General features: G+C 70.0%; 4 protein-coding genes across 10 annotated transcripts; 2 read left to right on the top strand and 2 right to left on the bottom strand.

The window, feature by feature from the left end:
• Positions 1-2,436: 2,436 nt before the first annotated feature.
• Positions 2,437-8,181, top strand: LOC128819650 (basic proline-rich protein-like). The gene is made up of 4 exons (XM_053999888.1): positions 2,437-2,727; positions 4,344-4,895; positions 6,584-7,194; positions 7,773-8,181. Exons 1-4 carry the CDS (start codon positions 2,437-2,439, stop codon positions 8,179-8,181), a joined length of 1,863 nt encoding a protein of 620 aa, XP_053855863.1.
• Positions 8,182-8,821: 640 nt separating this feature from the next.
• Positions 8,822-9,515, top strand: LOC128819978 (actin nucleation-promoting factor WASL-like). Its single transcript, XM_054000447.1, has 2 exons — positions 8,822-9,070; positions 9,267-9,515. The coding sequence occupies exons 1-2, from the start codon at positions 8,822-8,824 to the stop codon at positions 9,363-9,365; spliced, it is 348 nt and encodes a 115-aa protein (XP_053856422.1). The 3' UTR covers positions 9,366-9,515.
• Positions 9,516-9,823: 308 nt separating this feature from the next.
• Positions 9,824-14,499, bottom strand: LOC128819880 (all-trans-retinol 13,14-reductase-like). Its single transcript, XM_054000273.1, is given in 13 exon segments — positions 9,824-10,077; positions 10,269-10,428; positions 10,544-10,642; positions 10,644-10,711; positions 10,842-10,951; positions 11,028-11,166; positions 11,576-11,701; positions 11,809-11,875; positions 11,877-12,007; positions 12,422-12,617; positions 13,040-13,269; positions 14,003-14,185; positions 14,278-14,499. Coding segments are annotated over 13 exon segments (1,830 nt in total). The 5' UTR covers positions 14,453-14,499; the 3' UTR covers positions 9,824-9,931.
• Positions 14,500-16,061: 1,562 nt separating this feature from the next.
• MPP2 (MAGUK p55 scaffold protein 2) lies at positions 16,062-23,936 on the bottom strand. Of its 7 annotated transcripts, none has more exons than XM_054000464.1 (12): positions 23,873-23,936; positions 22,165-22,283; positions 21,428-21,586; positions 21,172-21,321; positions 20,637-20,864; positions 19,224-19,355; positions 18,719-18,824; positions 18,358-18,426; positions 18,092-18,253; positions 17,626-17,828; positions 17,408-17,536; positions 16,062-16,952 (listed from the first exon to the last, which is right to left on the bottom strand). In XM_054000464.1, exons 1-12 carry the CDS (start codon positions 23,901-23,903, stop codon positions 16,776-16,778), a joined length of 1,665 nt encoding a protein of 554 aa, XP_053856439.1. In that variant the 5' UTR covers positions 23,904-23,936; the 3' UTR covers positions 16,062-16,775. The 7 variants fall into 7 exon arrangements, with proteins under 7 accessions (XP_053856439.1, XP_053856442.1, XP_053856440.1 ...); XM_054000467.1 differs by lacking the exon at positions 23,873-23,936 and adding an exon at positions 23,817-23,837; XM_054000465.1 differs by lacking the exon at positions 23,873-23,936 and adding an exon at positions 23,531-23,613.
• Positions 23,937-25,750: the final 1,814 nt, after the last annotated feature.

Raw genomic sequence — 25,750 nt, 5'->3', positions numbered from 1 at the left:
GGCTGGGACCCCTCTGGGGACTCATCCCCCACATCCGGGCCTGGTTCCTTTTTGGGGAGTTGATCCCTCCCCCCCTTTCTGAACCCCTGCACCCCCTCATCCAGGGCTGGGCCCCTCCTGGGGGGCTCCTTCCCCCCATCTGCACCCCCTCATCCAGGGCTGGGCCCCTCCTGGGGGGCTCCTTCCCCCCTCACCCAGGAGCGGGGTCTGGAGCGGAGCTGGGGGTGTTTGGGGGAAGTTTTTGGGGGTCCAGGGGCTCCGGAGGGGTCCCAGGCCGGGAGCAGCCGCCCAGGCCCGGCCCCGCTGTCTGGGATGGAAACTCTGAGGGCCGAGCTCCACGCCGAACATTTTCCGTTCCCGACTCCCTTTTTTTCCCTTTTTTTTTTCCCTTTTTATTCCTCTTTTTTTTTTTTTTTTTTCCCTTCCCCTCTTCAGTTTCATTGAAGAATTTGCTGCCCCCCCCCGGCCCCCCCAAACCCCGCCAGCCCCCCGGCTGTGGGGAGGGGGGCGATGCTCCCCAGCCCCACAGCTCCATCCCAGCCGTGGGACTGAGTGGGGGGGGGGGCGGGTGGGATGTGGGGGTACCCCGAGCACCCCACAGCCCCCCGGGGAGGGGATTCCTCACCCCTGAACCCCCCCGGAAAGCATCCCCGGGATCTGCCGCGCTCACTCCTGGCGGGAACGGGGACAGGACGGGGACAGGACGGGGACAGGACGGGCGGGGGGACAGCAGCGGCAGGGACAGGAGCGGGAACCGAGCGCTCCCGCGCCGCCGGCGGCCCCGGGGCTGGCCGGGAGCTGTCCCGGTGACCTCATCGGCCGTGGCTGGCCCCGCGCCCGCAGCCTGGCGGCGACGGTGGCTCCGCTGCCACGTGGCCGCGTCGCGGCGCTGCCAGCACCCGCCTCGCACCCTCCGCCACCCCCATGGCGGGGAGGGGGTCCCCTGGGGAAGGGCTGTACCCCAAAACCTTGGTGCGAGGGGCTGAAAACCCCGAGAGCCCCCTCAGGAGGGAGGGGGTGAAGGTTTGGTGGCTTTGGGGGGGAGGGGCAGACCTGTGGGGTGTCCTCGCGGTGCCAAAGGGCTCATGTGGCACCAAGGTCTCCCCAAAATCTGCGGGTTTGAGGGGGGGTCTGACTGCCAGGGGGGAGCCAGGCACTGCTTGGGGCTCTTGGGTTGGGGTTGGGGTGTTTGGGTTGGTGGGAGGAGCTGTTGGGGTGGGGTCCTCAGGTGGTTTGGGTGCTTGGGTTGGGGTCCTCGGGTTCCTGGGGCTGTTTGGGTTGGGGGTTACTTGGGGTAGAGTGGTTGGGGTCTGGGCTTGGGGGTGTTGGGTTAGGGTGTTTGGGATTTTTGGGTTTTGACTTGGGGCTGTTGGGGTTGTTGGGGTTGGGGGGTTGGTGGTTGGGGTTATTGGGGTATTTGGGTGGTTTGGGTTCCTGGGCTGGGGGTCAGGACCCAGCTGTGGACTCAAGACCCTTCCTCTCCAAAGGAAGAGCTGGGGCCATGCAGGGGGAGCGGGGCCCGTGCCCCCCCCCCCCCCGGCCCCACCGCCCCCAGCGAGGGTCCCTCCAGCTGGAGCTCGGCCCAGCAGCAGCAGCGATGCTCCAGCTCCAGCTCTTCCTCCTCCTCCTCCTCCTCCTCCCCGGCCCCACGTCAGCACCTCCCTGCCCGCTCCCCCAGCTGATCCCAGTTCCCTGCCAGGGGACGGGAGCGGCACGGCCGAGGGGGGGTTAACTCTTCCCTCACAGCCCGGCAGTGTCCCCTCGTCCCTTCCGTGTCCCCCCCAGCCCCGCGGGATCCCCCAAACCGACGCGCTTCCCCCAGGGCCACCCTTATCCCACGGTGTCCCCATTCCTGATGGGGTGTCCCCCATTCCTGCAGTGTCCCCCGATCCCCGCAGTGTCCCCCTGTCCCTTCCCTTCTCCCCCAACCCTGCAGTGTCCCCCCGTCCCTTCCCTGCTCCCCCATCCCCGCAGCGCTCCCCATCTCCATGGAATCCCCATTTCTGATGGGGTCCCCTCATCCTTTCCATGTCCCCCCCATCCCCACAATGTCCCCCCCATCCCCACGGTGTCCCCCCCATCCCCACAATGTCCCCCCCATCCCCGCTGTGTCCCCCCCGTCCCCGCCACGTCCCTTTGGCAGCGGGACTCGGCCGTCGTGGAAATAGAGCGGGGGGGGGACTGGAACTGGGGGAACTGGGGGAACTGGGCGTGGCGTGTCCGTGTGGGCGTGGCCTGCGGGGAGGGGGCGCGGCCACCCAACAAAAGGGTTTCAAAGGGATGAAATTGGGGCAAAGCCAGAAAAACTTTAAAAGTCTTTCCCTATCCCCCCCGCCCCCCCCCCAAAAAAAAACCCAACCCCCGCCCGCCGGGCTCTGCACACGTGTGAGGGGAAACTGAGGCACGGCGGGGCCGGGGGGAGCCCACGGTGTCCCCATGGCACGGGCGGTGCCGGGGATCCCGCACAGACCGCAGCAGAGGCAGCAGCGGGGAGCAAGGGGGGGGGGTCCCCCGGCCCGCGGGCCCCGCCGGGAGCAGCCGCGTCCCCACGCGGGGACAGCGGCGGTGGCGGGGACGCGGCGGGTGCCGGACGCATCCCGCCGGCCGCCGCCTCCTCGCTCGGCGGGGCTGCTGACGGCCCGAACCCCCCCCACCGAAATTCGGGGCGGGCGCACGATGCCCTTGGCTCGCACCCCACCCCTGACACGTCTCCGGCGCAGCCTCCACGTCGGCAGCGGGAGGGGGGCCCGGGGGCTGCGCCGGGAGCTGGGGGGGGCTGGGGGGGGTCCCCGCCTTGTGCCGGGCCAAGCCCCACCCTGCTCACCCCTGGCGGGGGGGCTCGGAACGGGGACCACCCCCCGAGGGACCGGCAGGGCAGCGGGCAGGGCTGGGGACACCGCCGCTGGCAGGGCTGGGACTGCCACGCCGTGCCACGGGCAGGGCTGGGGACAGTGCCACCGGCAGGGCCGGGGTGTGCCACGCTGTGCCACAGGAAGGGCTGGGCCGCGAGCAGGGGTGGGGACAACCCACGCTGTGCCACGGGCAGGGCTGGGGACACTGTGCCGTGGGACAGAACGGGGACGCGCCACACCGTGCCACGGGCAGGGCTGGCATGTGCCACTGGCAGCGCTTGGGGACGCACCACGGGCAGCACCGGGGGGCTGCACCCCCAGACCACCGACAGGACACTCTCAGGGCCAGATAAAGGCGGGTGCCCAGCCCTGCCCGTGGGCACAGCGCATCCCAGCCTGGCAGGCCCGGGCACACGCAGCTGTGCCATGGGGACATGCTGAGTGCCACCCCCGAGGGCTGTGGGACACCAATGACACCTGTGGCACCCACGGGCTCACCCCCAAGGGGGGCAGGGGGTCAGTGCTGCTCCGCAGGGCTTGGGGGGATAACAGGGGGTTGTGGTGAACCCAAGGGGGTTTTTAGGGGCTGATGGTGCCACACTGTGAAGTGTCCCTTGGCTGTGATGCTGTCCCTTGTGCCAGCTGCCTGTCTGTCCCTTCTCTCATGTAACCTGTCATCCATCCATCCATCCACCATCCATCCATCCATCCATCCATCCCTGGATGCATGCATCCATCCCTCCCTCCATCCATCATCCCTCCATCCCTCATCCATCCATCCGTCCATCTGTCCATCCATCCATCATCCATCCACCATCCATCCATCCCTGGATTCATCCATCCATCCATCCATCCATCCCTCCCTCCATCCATCCATCCATCCATCCATCCATCCATCCATCATCCATCCATCCATCATCCATCCATCATCCATCCATCCATCCATCCATCCATCCATCCATCCATCCCTCCCTCCATCCATCCATCCATCATCCATCCATCCATCATCCATCCATCCATCATCCATCCATCCATCCATCCCTGGATCCATCCCTGGATCCATCCATCCATCATCCATCCATCCATCCATCATCCATCCATCCATCATCCATCCATCATCCATCCATCCATCCATCCATCCATCATCCATCCATCCCTCCATCCATCCATCATCCATCCATCCATCCATCCATCATCCATCCATCCATCCATCCATCCATCATCCATCCATCCATCATCCATCATCCATCATCCATCCATCCATCATCCATTCATCCATCCATCCATCCATCCATCATCCATCCATCCATCATCCATCCATCCATCCATCCATCATCCATCCATCCATCCATCATCCATCCATCATCCATCCATCCATCCATCCATCCATCCATCCCATTTACTACTTTACACCCTTTTTATTTATTTTTCCCCCCATCCCTCTGCCCCTCCACCCCTTCTCCATCCCCACACGAGCTCGGGTGGGTGCAGCCCCTGCGCGTGCCGAGGCGTGCCAGGCGCGTGCAGCCCCTGCGTGCGCGGCCACACGCCTGTGTCACGCGTGTGCTCCCAGCGACAGACCCCCAGGGGCTACCCCCGACCCCACCCGATGCCGCCGTGGCCGCGGTGGCACCCTTAGCCCGTTCCCGTTCCCGGTCCCGGTCCCGGTGGAACCCCGCTGTCCCTCGGCCGGTGCCGGGTGGCCGCGCTGCCGGCGGTGTCCGGCTCCAGCCCCGCGGCCGGGAGCCAAATTCCTCCGCCTCCGCAGGAAGCCGTCGGCGCTGGCGGCGCAGCGGGGCCGGGCCCGGCCGGAGGGATGCCGGAGGGATGCCGGGGCGGAGGAGAGAAAGCAGGTCAGCCCCGAGCCGCCAGCGTCACCCTGGCAGCGGCAGCGGCGGCTCCTTCGAGGAAGCAGGGCGAGGATCCGGCCCCGTGACGTCCCTCCGGCCCGGCCTGGCCGAGGCGCGCTCGCTCGAGGAACCTGCCCGGCCCCGGGGCCTGCGGAGCCCCAGGCAGGGGGGATTTGCTCCCCACAGCCTGAGCGTGAGGAGGGGGCGTCTCCTGACGTGGGCTTGACTCGGCCGTCGCTGTCCAGGGAGCCTCAAGGGTGGGACGAGAGAATGTTCGGCTCAGGCAGTGCCGGCTCTGTGTCCCCGGGATTTCCTTCCCTGGGTGCTGCTCCCATCCCTGGGCACCGTTCCCATCCCCGGGTACCGCTCCCGTCCCCGGATGCTGCTCCCACAGCCCTGCGGTCCCTCCAAGCCCAGGTGATGTCCCCAGCCCCGGTCCCGCTCCCTCTCCAGGCGCTGAGCTCACCCTGATCCCTGCTCCCATTCCTGGGTGCTGCTCCCACCCTCAGTGCCAGCCCCCCCTCCCCGGGCCGGAATCCCCCTCCCATGCCCGCCTCCCTAAACCCTTCCCCCAACGCTGTCCCCCTCCCCGCGGTGGGATCGGGGGGTCCCTGCCCTTCTCCCGCGCTCCCTCCCTCCTGCCGGCGCTGCTCAAACACAAACACGGCTCAGTGGAAAATGTGACCGGCCGATAACTGGGGCCGGGCCGGGGCCAACTGGAACAGCACGGGCTTGGCTGCGGCCCCGGCCGAGCCCGGGCCGGGCGGGGGAGCGGGGGAGCCGGCGGGGGGGACAGCTCGGGACTCCCTCGCACCTCGCTCCTCCCCGCCCCCGGCACCGCTCTGGCACCCGGCCTGGTCACAGGCACGGGACACGGGGGAAGAGGGGACACCGAGGTGCTCAGAGCCTGGTGGCACCTGGGCCCGGCCCAGCCCTGCCCTGCAGCGGGGCGCAGACCCCAGGGATGGTGGCAGGATGGAAATGCCCTGGGATGGTGACAAGAGGAGAGGATGAGGTGCCCAGGGATGGTGGCACCTGGGCAGCACAGAGATGCCCAGGGAGAGTGGCACATGGACAGGACAGAGATGCCCGTGGGTGATGCTGGGTGGGCAGGATGGAGATGCTCAGCGATGGTGCTGGAGGGGCAGGTTGGTGACACCCTGGGATGGTGACAGATGGGGACAGTTAAGATGCTCAGGGATGGTGACATGTGTGCAGGACAGAGATGCCCTGGGAGGATGGAGATGCCCGAGAATTGTGCTGGATGGGGGGATGGAGATGCCTGGGATGGTGGCACATGGGCAGGACAGAGACAGCCGGCAATGGTGGCACATGAGTGGATGGAGATGCCCAGGGATGGTGCCGGGCAGGGAGGGTGGAGGTGCCCAAGGACGGTGCTGATGGCGAGGACGGCGGTGCCAGCTGGGCAGGATGCAGATGCCCGGTGCCGGTGCCAGGTGGGGAGGATGCAGGTGCCCGGGGCCGCTGCCAGGAGGGCACCGGGAGGTGCAAGCCCGGCCCCGCGGCCGGAGGTGTGTGGGCCGGGAGCAGCCGCGGCCGAGGAGCCCGTTTGTTTCTCATTAGCGGCTCTTGGCAGGAGCTGTGGAAAAAATAGCTTCAAACAGGGAGCTGGAAGGGAAAAGGCTGGGCCGAGGGAGGGGAGAGGGGCCGCGGTGGGGAAGGGGGGCACGGGGCCAGGCGGGGGCGGGGAGGGGGCTGGGGGGACGGTGGCCTGGATGGGGATGGTGACACGGGGACACACGGGGTCCTCTCGGCAGCGTCGCGGTGGCCGAGGAGCGTGTGGGGGGGTCCGTGTGGGGATCTCGGTCGTGCGTGTGCCTGTGCACACTCGGACACGCTTGCACACGCGTGTGCACGCAGGGCAGCGAGCACAGCGCGTGTGTGCGCACCCCACGGCCCGAGCGGCCCTGGGGAGGGGACAGGGACACGCGGCCGGGCACCTCCTTCCACACGGGGCATCCCGGCCCCCGCTCTCCCAGGGAAACCGAGGCACACAGGGAGCGCCTGCGGGGCCCCGGCCCCGCCCCGCCGTGGGGTCGCAGCCATCGCCGGTTCTTAGGTTTTTTGGGGGGCCCCGTCACCGCGGGTTACGCAACCGCGCGTCTGCGAGCGCCGACAGCGCGGCCGAGGCAGCCCGGAGAGGGCGGGGGGGGGGCCGGGGTCCTCCCTGCCTCGTACCACGGCGAGGATTTAGCGGGGACAGCGGCGTGTCCCACCCCGGTGTGGCTGTGCCCGGGCGGCACCGGTGCCCGGCTGTCCCGCGTGTCCCCTCCCGGGACGCCGCCCTGGCCTGGGAAACGGGAGAGCGGCGAGACGGGGTCACCTGGGGACACGGCTGAGGATGGCGCTTGTCCCTGCGCCGGGGCTGGTGGCACCGTGGCAGCCTTGGCAGCCGGGCGCGGGGTTGGCACAGCCGTCCCTGCAGGCACAGGGTCCGTGTGCCCGGGGATGATGTGCGTGTGCGACCGTCTGTGTGTCCGTGTGTGTGTCCGTCCGTCTGTGTGTGTGTGTCCAGGTGTGTGCACCCTCCGTTCCCGTTCCCGTTCCCGTTCCCGTTCCCGTTCCCGTTCCCGTTCCCGTTCCCGTTCCCGTTCCTGCCCGGTTCGGCCACCAGCACCCACCTGGCGTCGCGGATGTTTCTGCCTCCAGCTGGGATTTCATTCCCCGCGGCTGGTGTGGAGCCCGAAGGGAGCCCCGGGCACCCTCTCATGCCCTGGAGGACACGAGGGGACACCCACCCAGCGCCCCGGGCTGGGCTCGGGGGGCAGCACCCGGCCCCGGGGGGTGAAGGAGCCCCGTGTCCGGCAGCAGAGACCCGATAAACTCATTTCAACCAGCACTGAGGAGGGGCTCGCCTGGCTGAGGGGGGTCTCTGCCGCATCGGGAGGCCGATTCTGGGGGGTCCCCACCAGGGCACGGGAGGACACGTGGTGGCAAATCCCCCGCTAAGCCCTTGAGCCAATTACGCGGCTGGAGCTGCCTGACCCGTGCGGCCAAGCCCCGGTGCCCAGGGCAGCCCTAAACCCCTTAGGGGGATGATCCTGCTTAGGGCATCCCACGGCCCGATGCCCCCGACCCTCGGCGGCTCCAACTCCCGCTCCCAAACCGTCCCCTTGGCCCCACACCTGCCACCGCCTCCTCGTCTGCTCTCGGGCCACTCACCCGCTTTGTCACCCGCTGTCGCGGGGCCGGGGGCGCAGCGTGGGGCACCTCCAGATCACCCCCGGATCACGCCAGGTTCACCCACCGGCTCACCCCCCGGATCACCTCTGGCTCACCCCCGGATCGCCTCCGGATCACCTCAGGATCACCTCCGGTTCATCCCCCGCCTCCCCCCCCGGATCACCCCTGGATCACCTCCGGATCACCCCCGGATCACCTCCGGATCACCCCCGGATCGCCCCCGGATCGCCCCCGGATCGCCCCCCTCTCGCCCCGGCGCGGGGCTCAGCCGCTGATGGGATTTGGGAGCTTACGGCGCTGAGCCGGCGGCTCTTCACACCCGCGGGGGGATCTCGCTCCTTCAGCCTCACCGCTGGCTCCTCGCCCTCCCCTCGGGCCGGGCACGACTCCTGGCAGGGCCAGGGGTCCCCTGTGCCACCCCGAACACCCCTTGTGTCACCCTGAGCACGCCCTGCGCCACCCAGGCCACCCCTCTCATCCCCCCAGTTCGGGGACAGCCCCCCTCAGCAAGGTGCCAGCCCCCCTTGGCATGGTCCCACCCTTCAAAAAGCCCCCAAAGTGGCCCAAATCACCCCAAACTGACCCACGGGGGGGTGCCCCGAGGGCCCCCCACCCAGGGCAAGGTCTGCAGTGGGGCAGGGAGGGTGCAAAGGGCGGCGGGTGTGGGATGCTGGGCGAGGGCCGTGGGGTGGCCCCGGTCCAGAGTGCGGCTGTGGCACGGAGGTGACGCGGCGGCGCCGGGGGACACCGGGTTCGTTGGCGGGGGGCCAGGGGGCCATGACCGGGAGGGGTCCCTGGGGAGGGGGGCGGGGGGATGGAGACACGGAGAGACCCTGGGAGCTCTGCGGGTGTGTGGACAGGGCTGGGCGGGGACACGCCAGCCCCCAGCACGCACCTCTTGGTGTCCCCAGGGCCATGTTCTTCATCGTCGTCATCACCTTCATAGCCATCACCGTCCTCCTCCTCATCTTCCACATCATCCGCAAGCTCTGCCAGGACCCCGTGCCCCCCCCCGCCTACAGGTGCCCGCAGGGCCCCGCACCCGCCCCGCCCTACAGAGACCCCCAGGGCTCCGTGCCCCCCGCGCTGACCCTGGTGCCCACGCTGCCCATTCTGCCCAGCGCCGCCATCCCCGTGGGGCTGGAGCCCCCACCCTACAGCGAGGTGGGTCCCGCCCGATGTGGGGCTGGGCTGAGCCCGGAATGGGGGCCGGGGCGGGGGGGCTGTGGGGTGTGGGGTGATGGGATGTGGGGCATGGGGTGCTGGGCTGCCTTGCCCACGAAGGGGGACACCCTCTTTCCCTGGGGAACCCCCTGAGTGGGCCACATGTCCCCCCGCACTGATGCCCCCTCGCCCTCAGGTGACAGCCAAGCCCTTCCTGTACCCCCTGCCCGGGGGGCCGTGCCCCGAATGTGGCCACAACCCCGCAGCTCAGCCCCGCTTCCCCACCCGGACCTAGAGGTGACCCCCTCCAAGGACAGCTGGTGACAACGCTCCCCTTCACTCGGGGGGACATGGACCCTTCGGGACCACTCGGATGGCCTGGGCTCGTGGCCCCCCATTTCCACAAGCCGTCCCACTGAGAATTCCCCTATTTATTATATTTAAAAGTGTGAAGAATTCTGGACTCTGCTGGGAGGAGGGCGGGACTGGAGAAGCTCGGGGAGTACAAAGGGAGAAGGGGGGAAAATTTAAGGGGCTTCTGCACCCCCCATTTACCCCCAGCTGTGGGTGCTCCCTGTGCCCATCCCCATCCCATCCCTATCCCATCCCCATCCCCAGCCCAACCATCTCTCCGTTCCAGTCTCACCCCATCCCTATTCCCATCCCATCCCTGTCCCCATCCCTATTCCAGTCCCTGTCCCCATCCCGTCCCTCTCCCGCCCGCATCTCCATCCCCTCCCCAAAGACAGGTGCTGGCCGCTGGGACATCAGGGTTTATTGAGCTGGGGGCCACTCCCAGCCCAGAGCCATCCCCGAGGACAGGTGTCCCCGAGGACAGGTGTCCCCAGGCCCGCTGTCCCCTCACGCCGTGTGCCGGCCCTGGCGCCGCTTGATTTTCCTCTTGAGGAGCAGCAGGTCCACGTAGAGCAGGCGGCCCAGGACGGCCGAGGCGCAGAGCAGCCCCCCGTGCACGGCCCCCGCCAGCCCGCAGGAGAACACGTCCTGCCCTGAGGACAGCCACCGTGGCACAGGGACATCCCCGGGGGGCACACGGCCACCCCAGGGGGGCACCCGGCCACCCCCGGGGCGGGACACAGCCAGCACCTTGGGGGATGTGGCCACCACCCACTGCGGGGAAACCATCCAAAGCCTGGAGCTGGCCGCGGGGACAGCAGGACGTGGGGACACAGCCCCTCACCTGTCAGGTAGAGGTTCCTCACGGGCGTCTCGGGTCTCAGGGCGGCCACCACGGCGGGGCTGAAGCGGCGCAGGTCGTGCTCGCTGCCGTACATCTCCCCCCGCGCAGCCCCCAGGTAGTGCTGGTTGCTGAGCGGGGACGCCGCCTCCACGAACTCCACCTGCGCAGGACGGGGGCTCGCGGCGTGTCGGGGGGCACGGGTTGGAACCCCCCCCCCCCCCATCCCCCGAGGCACCCCGGCCCTGTGGGACACCCCGGCCCATCCCTTGGGGCACCTTGTCCCGCAGGTGCGGGAAGCGGAGCAGGGCCCTCTCCAGCAGCCGCTGGGCGATGTCCATCTTGTAGCTCTGGTAGTCGGGGCCGCGGTGGCGGGGGGCGGCTCCCGGCCCACTCCTCGAACCACTCGTACCGTGCCATGGTGAGGATGGTCATGCAGGACCTGCCTGCGAGGGGTGGGGGGGGACAGCCGGTGACACCCCCCTGGCAGCGCCCACCCCGTACCGGGGGGATTGTGGAGCCTCCGAGCCCCCGGAGGGGAGCTGGGGGGACGCGGGGGTCCCCCCCGGAGGGTACCTGGGTGCCGCTGCTCGTACGTGGGGTCCTTGGCGGCGGGGAAGGTGATGAACATCATGGCCAGGTTCTCGGGGACGTCGTCGCGGCTCAGGGCGGCGTACCGGGTCATCCTGCGGGAACACCGGGGTGTGATGCCCCCCCCGTGCCACCCCCCCCCCCTCCCCCAGGGCTGCCGGGACCCCTCACATGGCATCCAGGTCGTTGTGGGGGTAGATCCAGAAGTTGGTGGGGGGCAGGCCCAGCTCGGCCGCGCTGCCCCGCAGCCCCACGAACACCAGGAAGGAGCTCATGCCCGGCTGCACCATGGCCAGGCAGGAGCGGACACCTGCGGGGACACCGGGGTGACACCTGGCCCTGGTTGTGCAGGGAACACCGGGGTGACACCTGGTCCTGCCCGTGTAGGGGACACGGGGGGTGGCACCTGGTCCTGCCTGTGCAGGGGACACCAGGGTGACACCTGACCCTGCCCAGACAGGGGACACGGGGGTGGCACCTGACCCTGCCCAGACAGGGACACGGGGGTGGCACCTGACCCTGCCTGTGCAGGGGACACCGGGGTGACACCTGGTCCTGCCCGTGCAGGGGATATCGGGGTGACACCTGGTCCTGCCCAGACAGGGACACGGGGGTGCCAAGAACGACAAGGACGTTGGGGACACCAGGGATGCTGGGGACACTGAGGACGCGAGGGACACGGGGACGCGAGGGACACGGGGACACGAGTGCCACATTACCGGGGTGGCTGCGGACGTGCGGGGGCAGCAGCTTCCCGAAGGTGTTGAAGACCCCGGCGTCGGAGATGACGAGGGGGGCGCGGATCTCCAGCTCCTCCTCGCCGGGCCCCGCCCGCACCGCCACCCCTGGGGACACGCCGGGGGGGGGTCAGGGGACACGCGGGGCGCTGCCACCGCGTCCCCATCCCTCGGGGATGGAGATTTGGGGGGGGGGGGGGGGTCCCGGCGCTCACCGAGCGCGGCGCCGTCGGCGCCGACGAGCACGCGCGTGACGGGGGCGCGCACCAGCACGGCCCCCCCCCGCGCGCTCGATGACGGGCACGGCGTGGAAGGCGACCTCGCTCGCCCCCCCCCGCGGGTACCAGGCCCCGCGCTGGTAGTGGTGAACCATCAGCGCGTTCACCAGGAAGCTCGAGTCCCGCGGCGCCGTGCCTGCGGCGACAGCGGCGGGTGACACGGGCACGGCTGGCCCCCGCCGCAGGGCGGGGCAGCCCCCCCCCCCCCCCCCCCCCCCCGTGTCGCGACACGGCGCTCCTCGCCGCGGTGTCGCCCTCCCTTATCGCGACACAGCCCTCCCCTGTCACCACGGTGCCCTCCCCCCTGCCGCGACGCATCCTTCTACTATCACGACACGGCCCTCCCGCAGTGTAACGTTGGCCCTCCGGTGTCGCGACACGGCCCTTCCCGCCGCGACACAGCCGCCGCCATCCCAGCACAGCACTGCCCATGTCGTGATGGTGCCACCCCCCGTCGTGACACAACCTCCGCCACTGCAGTGCCGCCCTCCTCCTCCACCTGGTGCCCTCCCTGTCGCGACAGCCCCTCCCTATCGCGACGGCCCCTGACCGTAGAAGAGGTAGCCTAAGAGGGCGCGCAGGTCGGGGTTGGAGGTGAGCTGGGCCGCGGCCTGGCTGTGGCTGGTGGTCGCCATGCGGAACACGGGGGACAGGCGGGGCAGGAGGCCCGAGCGGAGCAGGAGGGTGACGAGCCAGCGCGGGGACAGCTTCAGCAAGGCCAGCAGCGCCGCGTGCCGCGAGGCCACCTGTGTGACATCGCCATGTGCCACCAGCAACGCTGCCCTGCCTGGCCACCACCGCCACGTCCTCAGGGCTGTCACTGCTGTGACCCCAGGGCCACCCGTGGCTCAGCACCTGTGCCCCCAGCATCCATGTCCTCATTGTCCCCAGAACTTGTCCCTACCACGCCCATCACCCACGTCCTCTCTGTGTCCCCTCTGCGTCCCCTCTGTGCCCACTGCTTTTGTCCCCACCATTCCCACCACACCCATCACCCCTGTCCCCACCACAGCTGTCACTTGTGTCCCCGCTGTGCCCACAGCCCCTTCCCCAGCACAAGCACCCCCACGTCCACCCGTCAGCCACGTCTCCACCAGTGCCACCATCCCCAGCTGACCCCTCCCTGGGGACATGCCACCCCCGTGGGGAGGTGACCCCAGGGCCACACCTTGGAGAGCTTCATGAACTCCCTGATGGCCGCCTTCTCGTCGGGGAACTGCTCCTCCAGCGCGGTGACAAAGGCCACCTTGCCGGAGCGCAGCAGGTAGCGCCGGGGTCCCAGCGTCACCTCGTCGTAGGGGTCAGGCAGGCGGTGCCAGCAGAGCTGCCCGTCTGTCACCTGGTCCAGGGCCACCCGCAGGAGGCTCCCCTCGTGCAGCTGCCCCACGTAGTGGATGCCTGCGGCGTGGGGACAGGGGACACGGTGGGGGGACAGGGGGACACGGCATGGACATGCGGCGGGAGCAGCCGTGGAGAGCAGGGCTTGGTTTTGCCCGGTGTGGCACTGAGGGGCCGGGGTGGGATCTGGGTGTGGCAGGGACACGGCAGGGACACGGCAGGGACACGGCAGGGACACAGCAGGGACACGGCAGGGACACGGCAGGGACACGGCAGGGACATGGCAGGGACACGCAGGGACATGGCATGGACACGGCAGGGACATGGCAGGGACATGGCAGGGACACGGCAGGGACATGGCATGGACACGCAGGGACACAGCAGGGACACGGCAGGGACACGGCAGGGACTGGCACATGTCAGGGACATGTCAGGGACATGTCAGGGACATGGCATGGACACGGCAGGGACATGGCAGGGACACGGCAGGGACACAGTATGGACGTGGCAAGGACATGGCAGGGATATGGCAGGGACATGGTAGGGACATGGCAGGGACAGGCAGGGACACGGCAGGGACAGGCAGGGACACGGCAGGGACTGGCACATGGCAGGGACACAGTATGGACATGTCAGGGACATGGCAGGGACATGGCACACACTGGGGCTGGCAGCAGGTTCACAGTGGGGTCTTAGGGACGTAGGGGTGATGGGGGAGTGACAAGGGGTGACAAGGCATGACAAGGGGTGACAGGGGGTGACAGGGGGTGACAGGGGGCCGGGGGTTCCTCACCCACGTCGAACTCGACGCCGTGCTGCTGGAAGGTGTGGCAGCAGCCCCCGGCCTGGTCGTGCTGCTCCAGCACCAGCACCCTCCGGCCCGCCTTGGCCAGGGTGGCGGCCACCGTCAGGCCGCCCACGCCACTGCCGATGACCACAGCGTCCAGCCGGTCCGGCACGCGCCGGGCACTGAACCCTGCGCACACGCGTGTGACAGTGACCGCCAGGGCACGGCGAGCCCTGCACAGCCAGCATCCCCCGGGACACACGGACACACAGAACACTCACCCTGCTTCAGGACCCTGTCCCGGGCACGCTGGTCAGTCACCAGTGGCCTTGGTGGCTCCAGGGGTGGCCCTGCGAAGGGGTTGCCAGACGGGGCCAGCAGCCGATGGGCCACCCGGGCCAGGGCCAGCATGGCCAGGGCTGCTGGCAGCAGCAGCAGCAGCAGCATGGGCCACATGGCTGTCACTGCGTGTGGCTCTGTACGGACACGGCAGGGACACGGCAGGGACACTCACGGACACACACAGACACACAGGGACACAGTAGGGACACAGACAGGGACACGGTAGGGACACAGACACACAGGGACACTCAGGGACACACACGGACACGGCAGGGACACACACAGACACACAGGGACACGCAGGGACACACACACAGACACACAGGGACACGCAGGGACACACAGGACACGGCAGGGACACTCACGGACACACACAGACACGCAGGGACACGGCAGGGACACACATGGACACACAGGGACACGCAGGGACACAGCCCAGCCCGGTGTGTGCAGCCCCACCCCTTATAGCCACGGCAGCTTAGGGACACGGGGATTATGGACTATGGACCTATGGACGGGCCAAGAGAGCGGCTTTAGAGCCAGCGCTGCTTAAAGACACAGAGCTCCCAGACACGGCACCCACGGACACGGCACCCACGGACACGGCACCCACGGAGAGAGCACTGCATGGACATGGCACCCATGGGCACAGCACCCACGGACAGGGCACCCACAGACAGGGCACTGCATGGACATGACACCCATGGACACGGCACCCACGGAGAGAACACTGCATGGACACGGCACCCATGGGCACAGCACCCACGAGCAGGGCGCCCACGGACACAGCACCCACAGACATGGCACCCATGGGCACAGCACCCATGGACAGGGCACCCACAGACAGGGCACTGCATGGACATGACACCCATGGACACGGCACCCACGGACAGGGCACCCATGGGCACAGCAACCACAGTCAGGGCACCCACGGACAGGGCACCCACAGACAGGGCACCCACGGGCACAGCACCCACAGACAGGGGACCCACGGACAGGGCACCCATGGGCAAAGCACCCACAGACAGGGGACCCACAGACAGGGCACCCATGGGCAAAGCACCCACAGACAGGGGACCCACGGACAGGGCACCCATGGGCAAAGCACCCACAGACAGGGGACCCACGGACAGGGCACCCTACAGGACCCCATGGCACCCTGTGACATCCTATGACTTCCCCATGGCCACGGCAGCCCCTGGGAGGTGCCCACGCGTGTGCACGAGGTGGGGACGCGCGTGTCACCCCAGGGCGCTGCGCACACAGACACGGGCACACCCACGCTTGTGCAAGGGAGCCAAAACCCCCTTGCACACCCCCCCCAAACACCCAGACCCCCTGCAAACCCCCTCACACACGCTTGCACGCCCACACCCCCTGCAAACCCCCTTGCACGCCCCCCACACCCCCTTGCACGCCCACAGCCCCCCCCCCCCGGTGCCTGCAGCTCTGCTGACCCCTCCCGGCAGCACCAAGGAAGGGCCCCGTGGGCGTGCAAGGTGACACGCGTGTGACACACTCACCCGCACCCCCCCCCCCAGCCCTCCCAGCGCCCTCCCAGCCCCAGAGTGGCTGGAAATGGCGATTCGCAGATAAAAAAAAAAACCCAGCACCAGCAGGGACAGGGCTGGGGGTGAGGCGGCAGGTGTGACACAGGTGACACAGGTGACACAGGTGACACCAACCTCCCCCCCGCCCTCGCGTTCGCCACAAGGGACAAACCCATTTTTCTCTCCTTTAATAAAATTCACAGCGAAGTACCAAAAAGGGGTGAACGGCGGCAGGGACTGGGGGGACACGGGCTGCAGGAGGGACACCCTGCACCCCCCGTGTCCCTGTCCCTTGGGGACACGCCATGTCACCACCCCAGACCCCCCCCGCAGCGAGTCCCCAGCCACAGCCCCCCTCTGGGTTAATGACAGGGTTAATTACAAGGTCGGTTAAGGGTTAATTAAGGGTTAATTACAGGGCGCGGGGAGGGGGTTATTGCTACCTGGGAAGGGGTGACAGGGGACACAAGGGACAGTGAGGGACCCCTACCCTGGTGAGGGGAAAAGGGGGTCCCCGAGGGGGGGTGTGGCCTGGGGGACAGGGAGGGGACCCCCCCAAACCCCGCACCCCCCATCCCCAATCCGGGGGGTCCCCCCCCGGGACAGGGGGGGCTTCCCCAGGTTGTGGCAGTGACTCAGCTGTGTGGGGGCTGTGCCCCCCATGGGGCCCCCCCCGGCTGCTCCTGCCCCTCCCCAGATTTGGGGCAGAGGAGGGGGACACAGAGGGGTCGGGTTTGGCCTGGGGGGCTCTACAGAGAGCCCCCCCCTGCCTCCCACGGGGCTGAGCAGCGAGCTCATCACACCGCTGGGTGAGACACAGCCCCCCTCGGCCCCCCAGCCCTCCTGGGTGGGTTGGGGGGGGGGTTGAGGGGAGGGTTCGGGGGTCCCTAATAGACCCAGGTGACCGGGACCCACTGGGGCTGCACGCGCAGGTGCTCCATGGCCTCCCGCAGCCGCCCGAAGGTGCGCTCCAGGTCGTCGTTGGTCAGGCTCAGGTCGAAGTAGTGCCCGTACCCACGCTGGATGCGGCTGCTCTCCTCCACCGTGCGCTGGGCGTCCGCCTCCTGCACCCCAAAGCCCGCCTCAGTTTCCCCATCACCCCCAGGGATGGTGGGGGGACACCCGCTGCGACCTGTGTGTCCTCCTCCTGCCCACCAAAACCTGCCTCAGTTTCCCCATCACCCCCAGGGATGGTGGGGGGACACCCGCTGCGACCTGTGTGTCCTCCTCCTGCCCACCAAAACCTGCCTCAGTTTCCCCATCACCCCCAGGGATGGTGGGGGGACACCCGCTGCGACCTGTGTGTCCTCCTCCTGCCCACCAAAACCTGCCTCAGTTTCCCCATCACCCCCAGGGATGGTGGGGGGACACCCGCTGCGACCTGTGTGTCCTCCTCCTGCCCACCAAAACCTGCCTCAGTTTCCCCATCACCCCCAGGGATGGTGGGGGGACACCCGCTGCGACCTGTGTGTCCTCCTCCTGCCCACCAAAACCTGCCTCAGTTTCCCCGGACCCCCACCGTGAGCTGTTTGGTGGCCACGCCGCTCTCCAGGGCCGCCCGGTTCATGGCCCGCAGCCTCTCTGGCCCGGGGGCTTCGATGAACACCACGAAGGGCACGAACTCCGCCGTTCTCAGCACCTTCACGGCCTGGGCGTGGGGACAGCGCTCAGCCCCGCGGCCGGGGGGGGACGGGGGGGTCCGGTCCGGCTGTCGCTGTCCCCTCGCCGTGTCCCCACCTGCGGGTTCACGTCCAGGATGCACATCTTGCCCGCGTCCACCACGGCGCGGATGGAGTCGATCCTGGTGCCGTACAGGTTCCCCTCGTACTCGCCGTGCTCCAGGTACCGGCCCGCCTTGATGTCCGCCTCCATCTCGCCCCGCGACACGAAGCGGTAGCCCTGCCCGTCCCGCTCGCTCTCCTTCGGCTTCCGGGACGTGTCTGCCGGGGGGCGACATGAGTGACACCCGCGGGGACCATCACGGGGACCCGCATGCGGGCGGGGACGATCACGGGGGACAAGGATGCCAGCGGGGCGGGGACAGGAGCGGTGGCAGGGGACAGGGATGGCCGCAGGGGCGGGAATGCTGGCAGGGACAGAGATGAGCACAGGGGACAGGGACGGTGATGGAGCACAGGGGTGGTGGCAGGGGACAGCGACGCTCCGGGGACGGGGGTGGTGCCGGGGGGACAGGGGCGCTCACAGGGGATGGTGGTGCCGTAGCGCGCCTGGTCGGACATGATCAGCTTGTTCTTGAGGCTGCGGCGCCCCACGCCCTGGGCCCCGATCAGCACCAGCGTTTTCCGGCGGAACGGCGGCATCCGCGCCACCTCCTCGTAGATCAGCAGCTCGTGCCGGTCGAACTCTGGGCGAGGGACAGGGCTGGCACCCGTCCCTGGGGACCCCAGGGCACCCCGTCCCAGCGGGTGCCACCACCGCCTCCCCGGGGGCGTGCCCCCGGACCCTCACCGGCGTTCTTCGTCGTCAGGTACATCATCCTCTTCTTCCTCTTCCCGCTGAGGCTGCCACACAGGGCCCCTGCCAGGGCAAGGGGCTGGCTGAGCTGGGGACAGGGACAGGGCAGCACCCTGGCACGGGGACAAGGGGCACGGGGACAAGGGGCACGGGAGCTGGCATCTTCCGCAGGGGCAGTGCCATGGGGACATCATCCTGAGGATCGGGGACTTCCTGCGGGGACAGTGCCAAGGGGACAGGGCTCTGGGGCGACGGGGACATTGTCACAGGGCGCAGGGGACCCGCCGTGCTCCCCCTCGGGAGGTGGCCCTTCCATCCCCCGCCCCGCCAAGCCGTGTCCCCGGTGGCCCCGTACCCGACGAGGGGGCCACCTCCCCGTCCCGCTTGACGAAAGCCTTGCGCTTCTCCTCCAGCAGCTGGCTCGGCACCAGCCCCGCGCTGCCGCCCTCCACGTGGCACGCCTGGGGACACAGAGCCACGCATGGGGACCCCACGGGCTCCAGAGACCCCTCCGACCTCAGGGAACACCTCCAGCTCCGGGGACTCCCCCCCCCAAATTCCACAAGGAACCTCCCCAGCTCCAAGGACCCCCCCCAAATCCCGATAGGGAAGCACATCCCGAGCTCCAGGAAATCCCCGAATTTCCGAGGACCTCCCAGTCCACACAGGAGCCCTCCCCTGCTCCAGAGATTCCCCCAATTCCCAAGCAGCCCCCCCAGCTCCAAGGACTGCATCCAAGCTCCAGGGACCCCACAGGCACACCCCAAGCCCACAGGGACCCCTCGGTCTCGCCCTCCATGGCCCAGGATGGAGTCGAAGCGCCACCACCCCCCAGAGCACCCCTCCAGGGCCCCCCTGACCTGCCACCAGTTGGGGTCATCCTGGTTGACGATCTGCAGCAGGTCCCCGGCCATGAACTTGAGCCCGGCCTCCTTGCAGGGGATGAGGCTGTCGGTGGCCGGGTCGTAGTCGAAGTGACACTTGACAAACACCTGGGGACCGAGGGGTCAGCTTGGGGGGCGGGGGACCCCCGCACGCCCGGGATGCCCCCTCCGCACCGCCGCCCGGCGCCTCAGTGTCCCACGCGGGACCCGTGTCACACGCAGCCACTCGCGTGTGCCCCGCTAGGAGCCCCCCCCGCCGGCGTGTCCCCCCCGTGCCCGGCGCAGCCAGGCCCGCACGGCCCCCGCGCACACGCAGAGGGCTCCGGCCGCCGCCGCCGCGCCCCACGCGACCACCACGGCCACCCCCAGGCACAGCCCCACGGCCACCGAGAGGCACACGAGGGTGCCCAGCGCCGCCAGCGCCGCGCCCGCGATGGCGCACATGGGGACGTGCAGGGACACACGCCCGTGTGGCACACAGGGCACCGCGCCGGCGGCAGCGGGACAGCGCGGGGACAGCGCGGGGACAGCGCTGCTTTGTCCCCTCGGAGACGGGGGTGGCTGGCACGGGGCGGGGAGGGGCAGCACAGGGCACCCTTTGCCAGCCGGCACCCGGGTCCTGTGTGGGGACGGGGACAGGGCAGGGACCACCAGTGCCCGGCAGAGAGGGCACGGGAGGGGGGGACACGGGGGTCCCACCAGACAAGGGGCACAGGACACGGACAGAGGGACAACACCGGGATGGGAACACAGGGCAGGGGGAGCTGTGGGCAGGGTGGTGAGTGCGGGATGCGGGGCGGGATGCGGGGTGGGAAGCAGGGCGGTACCTGGCAGGACGGGATGCAGGTGGGATGCAGGCGGGATGCAGGGCGGGATGCGGGGCGGGATGCGGAGCGGGATGCAGAGTGTGATGCGGAGCGGGATGCGGGGCGGGATGCAGGTGGAATGCAGGGTGTGATGCGGAGCGGGATGCGGGGCGGGATGCAGAGTGTGATGCGGAGCGGGATGCGGGACGGGATGCGGGGCGGGATGCAGAGTGTGATGCGGGGCGGGATGCGGGGCGGGATGCAGAGTGTGATACGGGGCGGGATGCGGGGCGGGATGCAGAGTGTGATGCGGGGCGGGATGCGGGGCGGGATGCAGAGTGTGATGCGGAGCGGGATGCGGGGCGGGATGCAGAGTGTGATGCGGAGCGGGATGCGGGGCGGGATGCAGAGTGTGATGCGGAGCGGGATGCGGGGCGGGATGCGGGGCGGGATGCAGAGTGTGATGCGGGGCAGGATGAGGGGCGGGATGCGGGGCGGGATGCAGAGTGTGATACGGGGCGGGATGCGGGGCGGGATGCAGAGTGTGATGCGGGGCGGGATGCCGGGTGGGACAGGGCGGTACCTGGCGGGGCGGGTGGGGCTCCTGGTAGCTGGGCAGGATCTTGAGCACGACGCTGCCGCTGGCGTGGCGCAGGCTGTCCTGCAGCGCCCGCGGGTCGCTGCCCACCTCGCGGCCGTTCACCTCGCGGATCACGTCCCCCACGTGCAGCAGCCCCTGCTGCGCCACCATCCCCCCGTGCAGGATGCGGGCGATCACCAGCTCCCCCCGCTCCACCCGGAACGTCACCCCCTGAGGGGACAGCCCCGCTCAGCCCCCGCCGGGGACACACCGCAGCACCCGTGACACCCGCCCGGCACCCAACGGACACCCCGCCACGGCCCCAGCACCCCAAAAATGCTCCCAGTCACGCGGCGCCTCGCAATGCCCACGGCACCCCACAACGCCCCCAGTATCCCATAATGTTGCCAATGTCCCCATCCCCCTAGAACGCCCCAACACTCTCCAGCACCCCAAAATCTCCCAGCACCCCAAAATGTCCCACCGTCGCTGCCCGGCGCCCCTGCCCCCCAGAGCGTGCCACCCCGGCCGGGCTCACCAGGTTCTCCCCGGCTGCCTTGCGGATGCCCACCATGCGCACGGCGTCGGGGGGCACGGGCTGCGACCCCAGCGAGGGCTCCGGGCCGGGGCTGCTCGGGGGGGGGTCGTAACTCTTGGCAGCCACCGAGTCGTGGGTCTCCAGCAGCGACTGGGACACGCGGGGCGTGGGGGTCACCCCTGTGTCCCGCACGGCTGGCACACGCGTGTCACGCCTTGCGGCACAGGACGGAGGGTCCCGCTCGTGTGCCACGCACCTGGAAGTGCGGTTCCCGCAGGATCCGGGCCAGCTCCGCCGCCGCTCCCTGCGCGTCGGGCCGCGCCAGGCGCCCGATATCCCGCAGGATCTCCTGCACCAGCGCCAGGTTGTCCCCGCGCACCGCCTCCAGCTTCCGCTCCTCCAGCCGCTCGTGCGCCTGGGGACAGCGGGGGCACCCCCGGGGACGGGCGGGTAAGGGCCGAGACCCCCAAGTGCCGGGGGGATCCGGGAGCCCCGGGGCGATCCGGGATCTCCAGCGCTTGAGGGGATCGGGGACCCTCCGGTGGGACAGGGCGTCCCCAAGGACCCCTGGGGCGGATTAGGGACCCCCGGATGCAGGGGGAGGGCAAGAGGGACCTCTGGGAGGAAGGGGAGATTAGGGACACTCGGAGGGGCCGAGGGGATCATGGAGCCGGGGGGGTCAGGGGTTGGGGACAGCAGAGTTGTAGGGGACCCTGAGGGACAGGGGGAATTAGGGATTTGGGGGGGGGATTAGGGACCCCCAGGGACAGGGGGAATTATGGATTTGGGGGTGCTGGGGGGGATTAGGGACTCCAGGGACAGGGGGAATTAGGGATCTGGGGGTGCTGGGGGGGATTAGGGACCCCTGGGTGCGGGGAATAGGGACACACGCGCGCACACAGGACCCGTGCACAGGCACACACACACGGGGGGGCAGCCCCCGCACGTCCCGGGGCTGCCGAGGGGGTCCCGCGCCCCCCGCGCCCCCCGTACCTTGGCCAGGGAACGGACGATGGGGCTCTCCATGATGCCGCGGAGGAAGATGAGGTCGAGGTCGGCCACCCCCGGGGTCCCCGGGAGCCCCATCAGGTTGTCCAGAACCTGCTGCATGGCTGGGGGGGGGGGACACACACAGGGACACACACAGGGACACGGGGTGGGGGGGGACACACGCAGGGACACGGGGGAGACACGGAGTGGGGGGAGGAGCAGCAGCGTGGGTGAAAGCGCAGGCGGGGGAGATCATGTCCCCCCCATTCCAGTCACAGCCCCCCCCCCATAACGGGGACAAGGGTCGGGGTCCTCTGGCAGTACGGAAATGCCCCCTCCTCGTTCAGCGGGGGACCCCCCCCTCCAAATTGTCACCGTGCGGTCAAAAGCCCCCCGGAGCACCGACAACGGGGGGTGGCTGCAAGGGGGGGGGGGGGGTGATGCGGGGGGGGCAGTGGAAGGGGGAGGGGTGCAATGGGGGGGGCGATGCGGGCTGCGATGTGATGGGGGGGGGGGGGCGATGCAATTGAGGGGGGGCCGCATCCGGGGCCGCGGGGGCGGGAGCGGCTGCGCGGCTGCGCTGCAATGGCGGGGGACGATGGCGATGCAGCCGGGGGGGCGGGGGGGGGGACATCCATCAGCACCCCCCCCATGGAGGTGGGGGTCACAGCGCCACCCGAACCCCCAACCCCGTCTCCCTCCACCTGTCTCATCCCCCACCGCATCCCCAACCCGCGCCGCCCCCCGAGCGCCCTCACCCCCCCCCCGCGGGGCATCGCCCCCAGCCCCTCCCGGCCCCCCCCGTACCTGGGGGTGCCGGGGGGGCGCGGGCGGGGGCCGGGCCGGGCGGCGGGGACCCGGGGCCGGGGCGGCTCATGGCTGCGGGGCCGGGCTCCCCCGCCCCAGATCCGGGTACCGCCGCCCCCCCCCCCCCCCCCGCAACCCCCCGGCCCCGCGTGGAGCCCCCACCCGCGCCGGCCCCGCGCCCCCCCCCCCCGCCTTGCACACGCGTGTGCACCGGGCACGCTCCGGCCGCTTTGCACGGAGGGGAGGGGGCGGGAGGGGGGTTGGTGGGGGGGGGGGGGGAGGTTGGGGAGCGCGGCGTGAGCTCACGGGCGCGGGCATGGCCCGCGCGCGTCTCCCGCGTGTTCACGCGCACGCGAGCACCCGCGCGTGCAAACCACCTGAGCGCGCCCACGCGCGAGTGCGGACCCACGGGCCGGCCCCCCCCGCGCCCCGACACCGCCGCGCACGCGCGTGCGCGCCCTCGCCGACACGCGCGCCCCCGCGGGCGCCTACGCGCCTCCCCACGCGCGCCCCCGGTCGCGTGCAAACCCACGGGCGCGCTCCCCGCTCCGTGCCCGCTCACCCGTGCTTGCACACCCGTGCTTGCACACCCACCCCGCTCGCGGGTGGGACCCCCCCCCCCCCGCAGCGCCCCGCGGCGTGGGGAAGGGGGGGGGACGGCGGGGGCTCGGCCCCTTTAAGGGGGCGGTGGGAGGAGGGGGGGGACGGGCGGGAGCGCGGATTTAAAGGGGCCGCGCCGCGCCCGCGCGCGACGCCCGCGCGCGCACCCGCGCACCCGCACCCGCGCGCGCGCGCTCAGGCGCCCACCCGCGCGGCGCCCGCAGGAGCGACCCCCCCCCCCCCCGCACCTTGCACACGCGCGTGCCCGCCCGTGCGCGCGCGCCGGCCCCCGGTGCGCGCTCACCCGTGGCCGAGGCGGGGGCGGCCGCCGGCATCGCGGCGGAGACGCGGGACACGCGCGACTGGCACCGACCGGACGGCGACGGGGACAGGGACAGGGACGGCCGCGTAGGCGTGTCCACAGTGCCAGCACCCCCAGCGTCCCCAGCACAGCCACTCGCTGTCCCCAGTGTCCCCAGTCACAGCACCCCCAGTGTCCCCAGCACAGCCACTCGCTGTCCCCAGTGTCCCCAGTCACAGCACCCCCAGCGTCCCCAGCGCAGCCGCTCGGTGTCCCCCACACCCTCAGTGGCTCAGTGCTCCCAGTGTCCCTTGTCCCCAGCATCCCCAGAGCCACCAGCACCCCCTCTGTCCCCAGACTCAGCGTCTGTGACACCCCCGCTGTCCCCGGTAGTGCCATTGCCCCCCGGGCAGTGTCCCCAGTGTCCCCAGCAGGCAGAGGCGGGACAGGCGGTGGCTGCAGGGGGTTTATTTTTGTCGCTGGGGGTCTGTCCCGGCCCCGCGGTGCCGGCTCTGGGGGGGCCGGGGGTGCAGCGGGGGCGGGGGGGCTGCACCTTCTGGGCTTCTCTACCCACTCGGCCGCGGCGGTGTCCCTGAAACAAAAGGGGGGGGGGGGGTCACGCAGGGTCCCCCAGCCCCGTGTGCCCTTCCCCACAGAGCCCCCCTCTCCTCCCGGTGCCGTATCCCCCACCCTGACACCCTGAGGGCCCCCCCGAGACCCCCCAGTCCCACATCCCCCACCCTGACACCCTGAGGGCGTCCCCCCGAATTCCCCCAGCCCTGTGCACCGCCCAGAGCCCCCCTTCCCTCCAGGCTGTCCCCGCTGAGGGACACTGAGGCCGGGGGGAGCCGTGGGGGGGTCCCTCCCGCCCCCCAGTCCCTTACCTGGGGCTCAGCACCCCGGGGCGCCGAGGGGCTCCTCGCCCAGCGCTCGCCCACCTGCCCGCTTCCCGTACCTGCAACGGGGACGCGTTACGGGGACAGCGGCACGGGGGGGACAGCGGGGAGTGTGTCCCGACAGGGAGAGGGGCACGACAGCGAGCGGGTCGCGACAGGGAGGGTGTAGTGATGGAGAGTGCATCGAGATGGGGAGCGTGTCACGACGGGGAGAGTGTCACGACAGGGAGCGTGTCACGACGGGGAGCGTGTCACGACAGGGAGTGTGTCACGACAGGGAGCGGGTCACGACAGGGAGGGTGTAGTGATGGGGACTGCATCAAGATGGGGAGCGTGTCACAACAGGAAGCGGGTCGTGATGGGGAGTGTATTGAGATGGGGAAGCGTGTCACGACAGGGAGCGTGTCACGACAGGGAGCGTGTCACGACAGGAAACGGGTCGTGATGGGGCGTGTATCGAGATGGGGAAGCGCATCACGACACGGAGAGTGTCACGATAGGCAGTGGGTCGTGACAGGGCGCACCTCGCGATGGGGAGCGTGTCACGACAGGGAGCGTGTCACGACAGGGAACGCATCGAGACGCGGAGCGTGTCACGAAGGGAAGCACACCATGGTGGCGGCACACCGGGATGGGGAGCGCGTCACGATGGGCAGCACGTCACGGCGGGGAGAGTGTCGCGACGCGCAGCATGTCGCGATAAGGGGGGCTGTGTCGCGACAGGGAGCACATCAGGAGCGCCAGCCCCGCGCCCTGCTCACCGCGGGCGGGTGACGACGTTCAGGTACTGCTGCAGGTCGTTGTAGAAGCGCAGCAGATCCTCCACGGGCGCGTCGTCCCCGGGGTACGCGGGCTGCGCCGGGGCCGCGCGGGGCCGCAGCGGCAGCAGCGCCACCACAGCGCAGGCCACCAGGAGCAGCGGCGGGGCCATGGCTGCGACAGCGACAGCGGGTGACGCGGGGATGGGAGCGGGACAGGGTGTGCT

This window comes from Vidua macroura, chromosome 27 (genome assembly GCF_024509145.1).
Source record: "Vidua macroura isolate BioBank_ID:100142 chromosome 27, ASM2450914v1, whole genome shotgun sequence".
NCBI lineage: Eukaryota > Metazoa > Chordata > Aves > Passeriformes > Viduidae > Vidua > Vidua macroura.
Note: the sequence above shows the minus strand (reverse complement) of the source record. Positions and strands in the feature narration are given on the sequence as shown.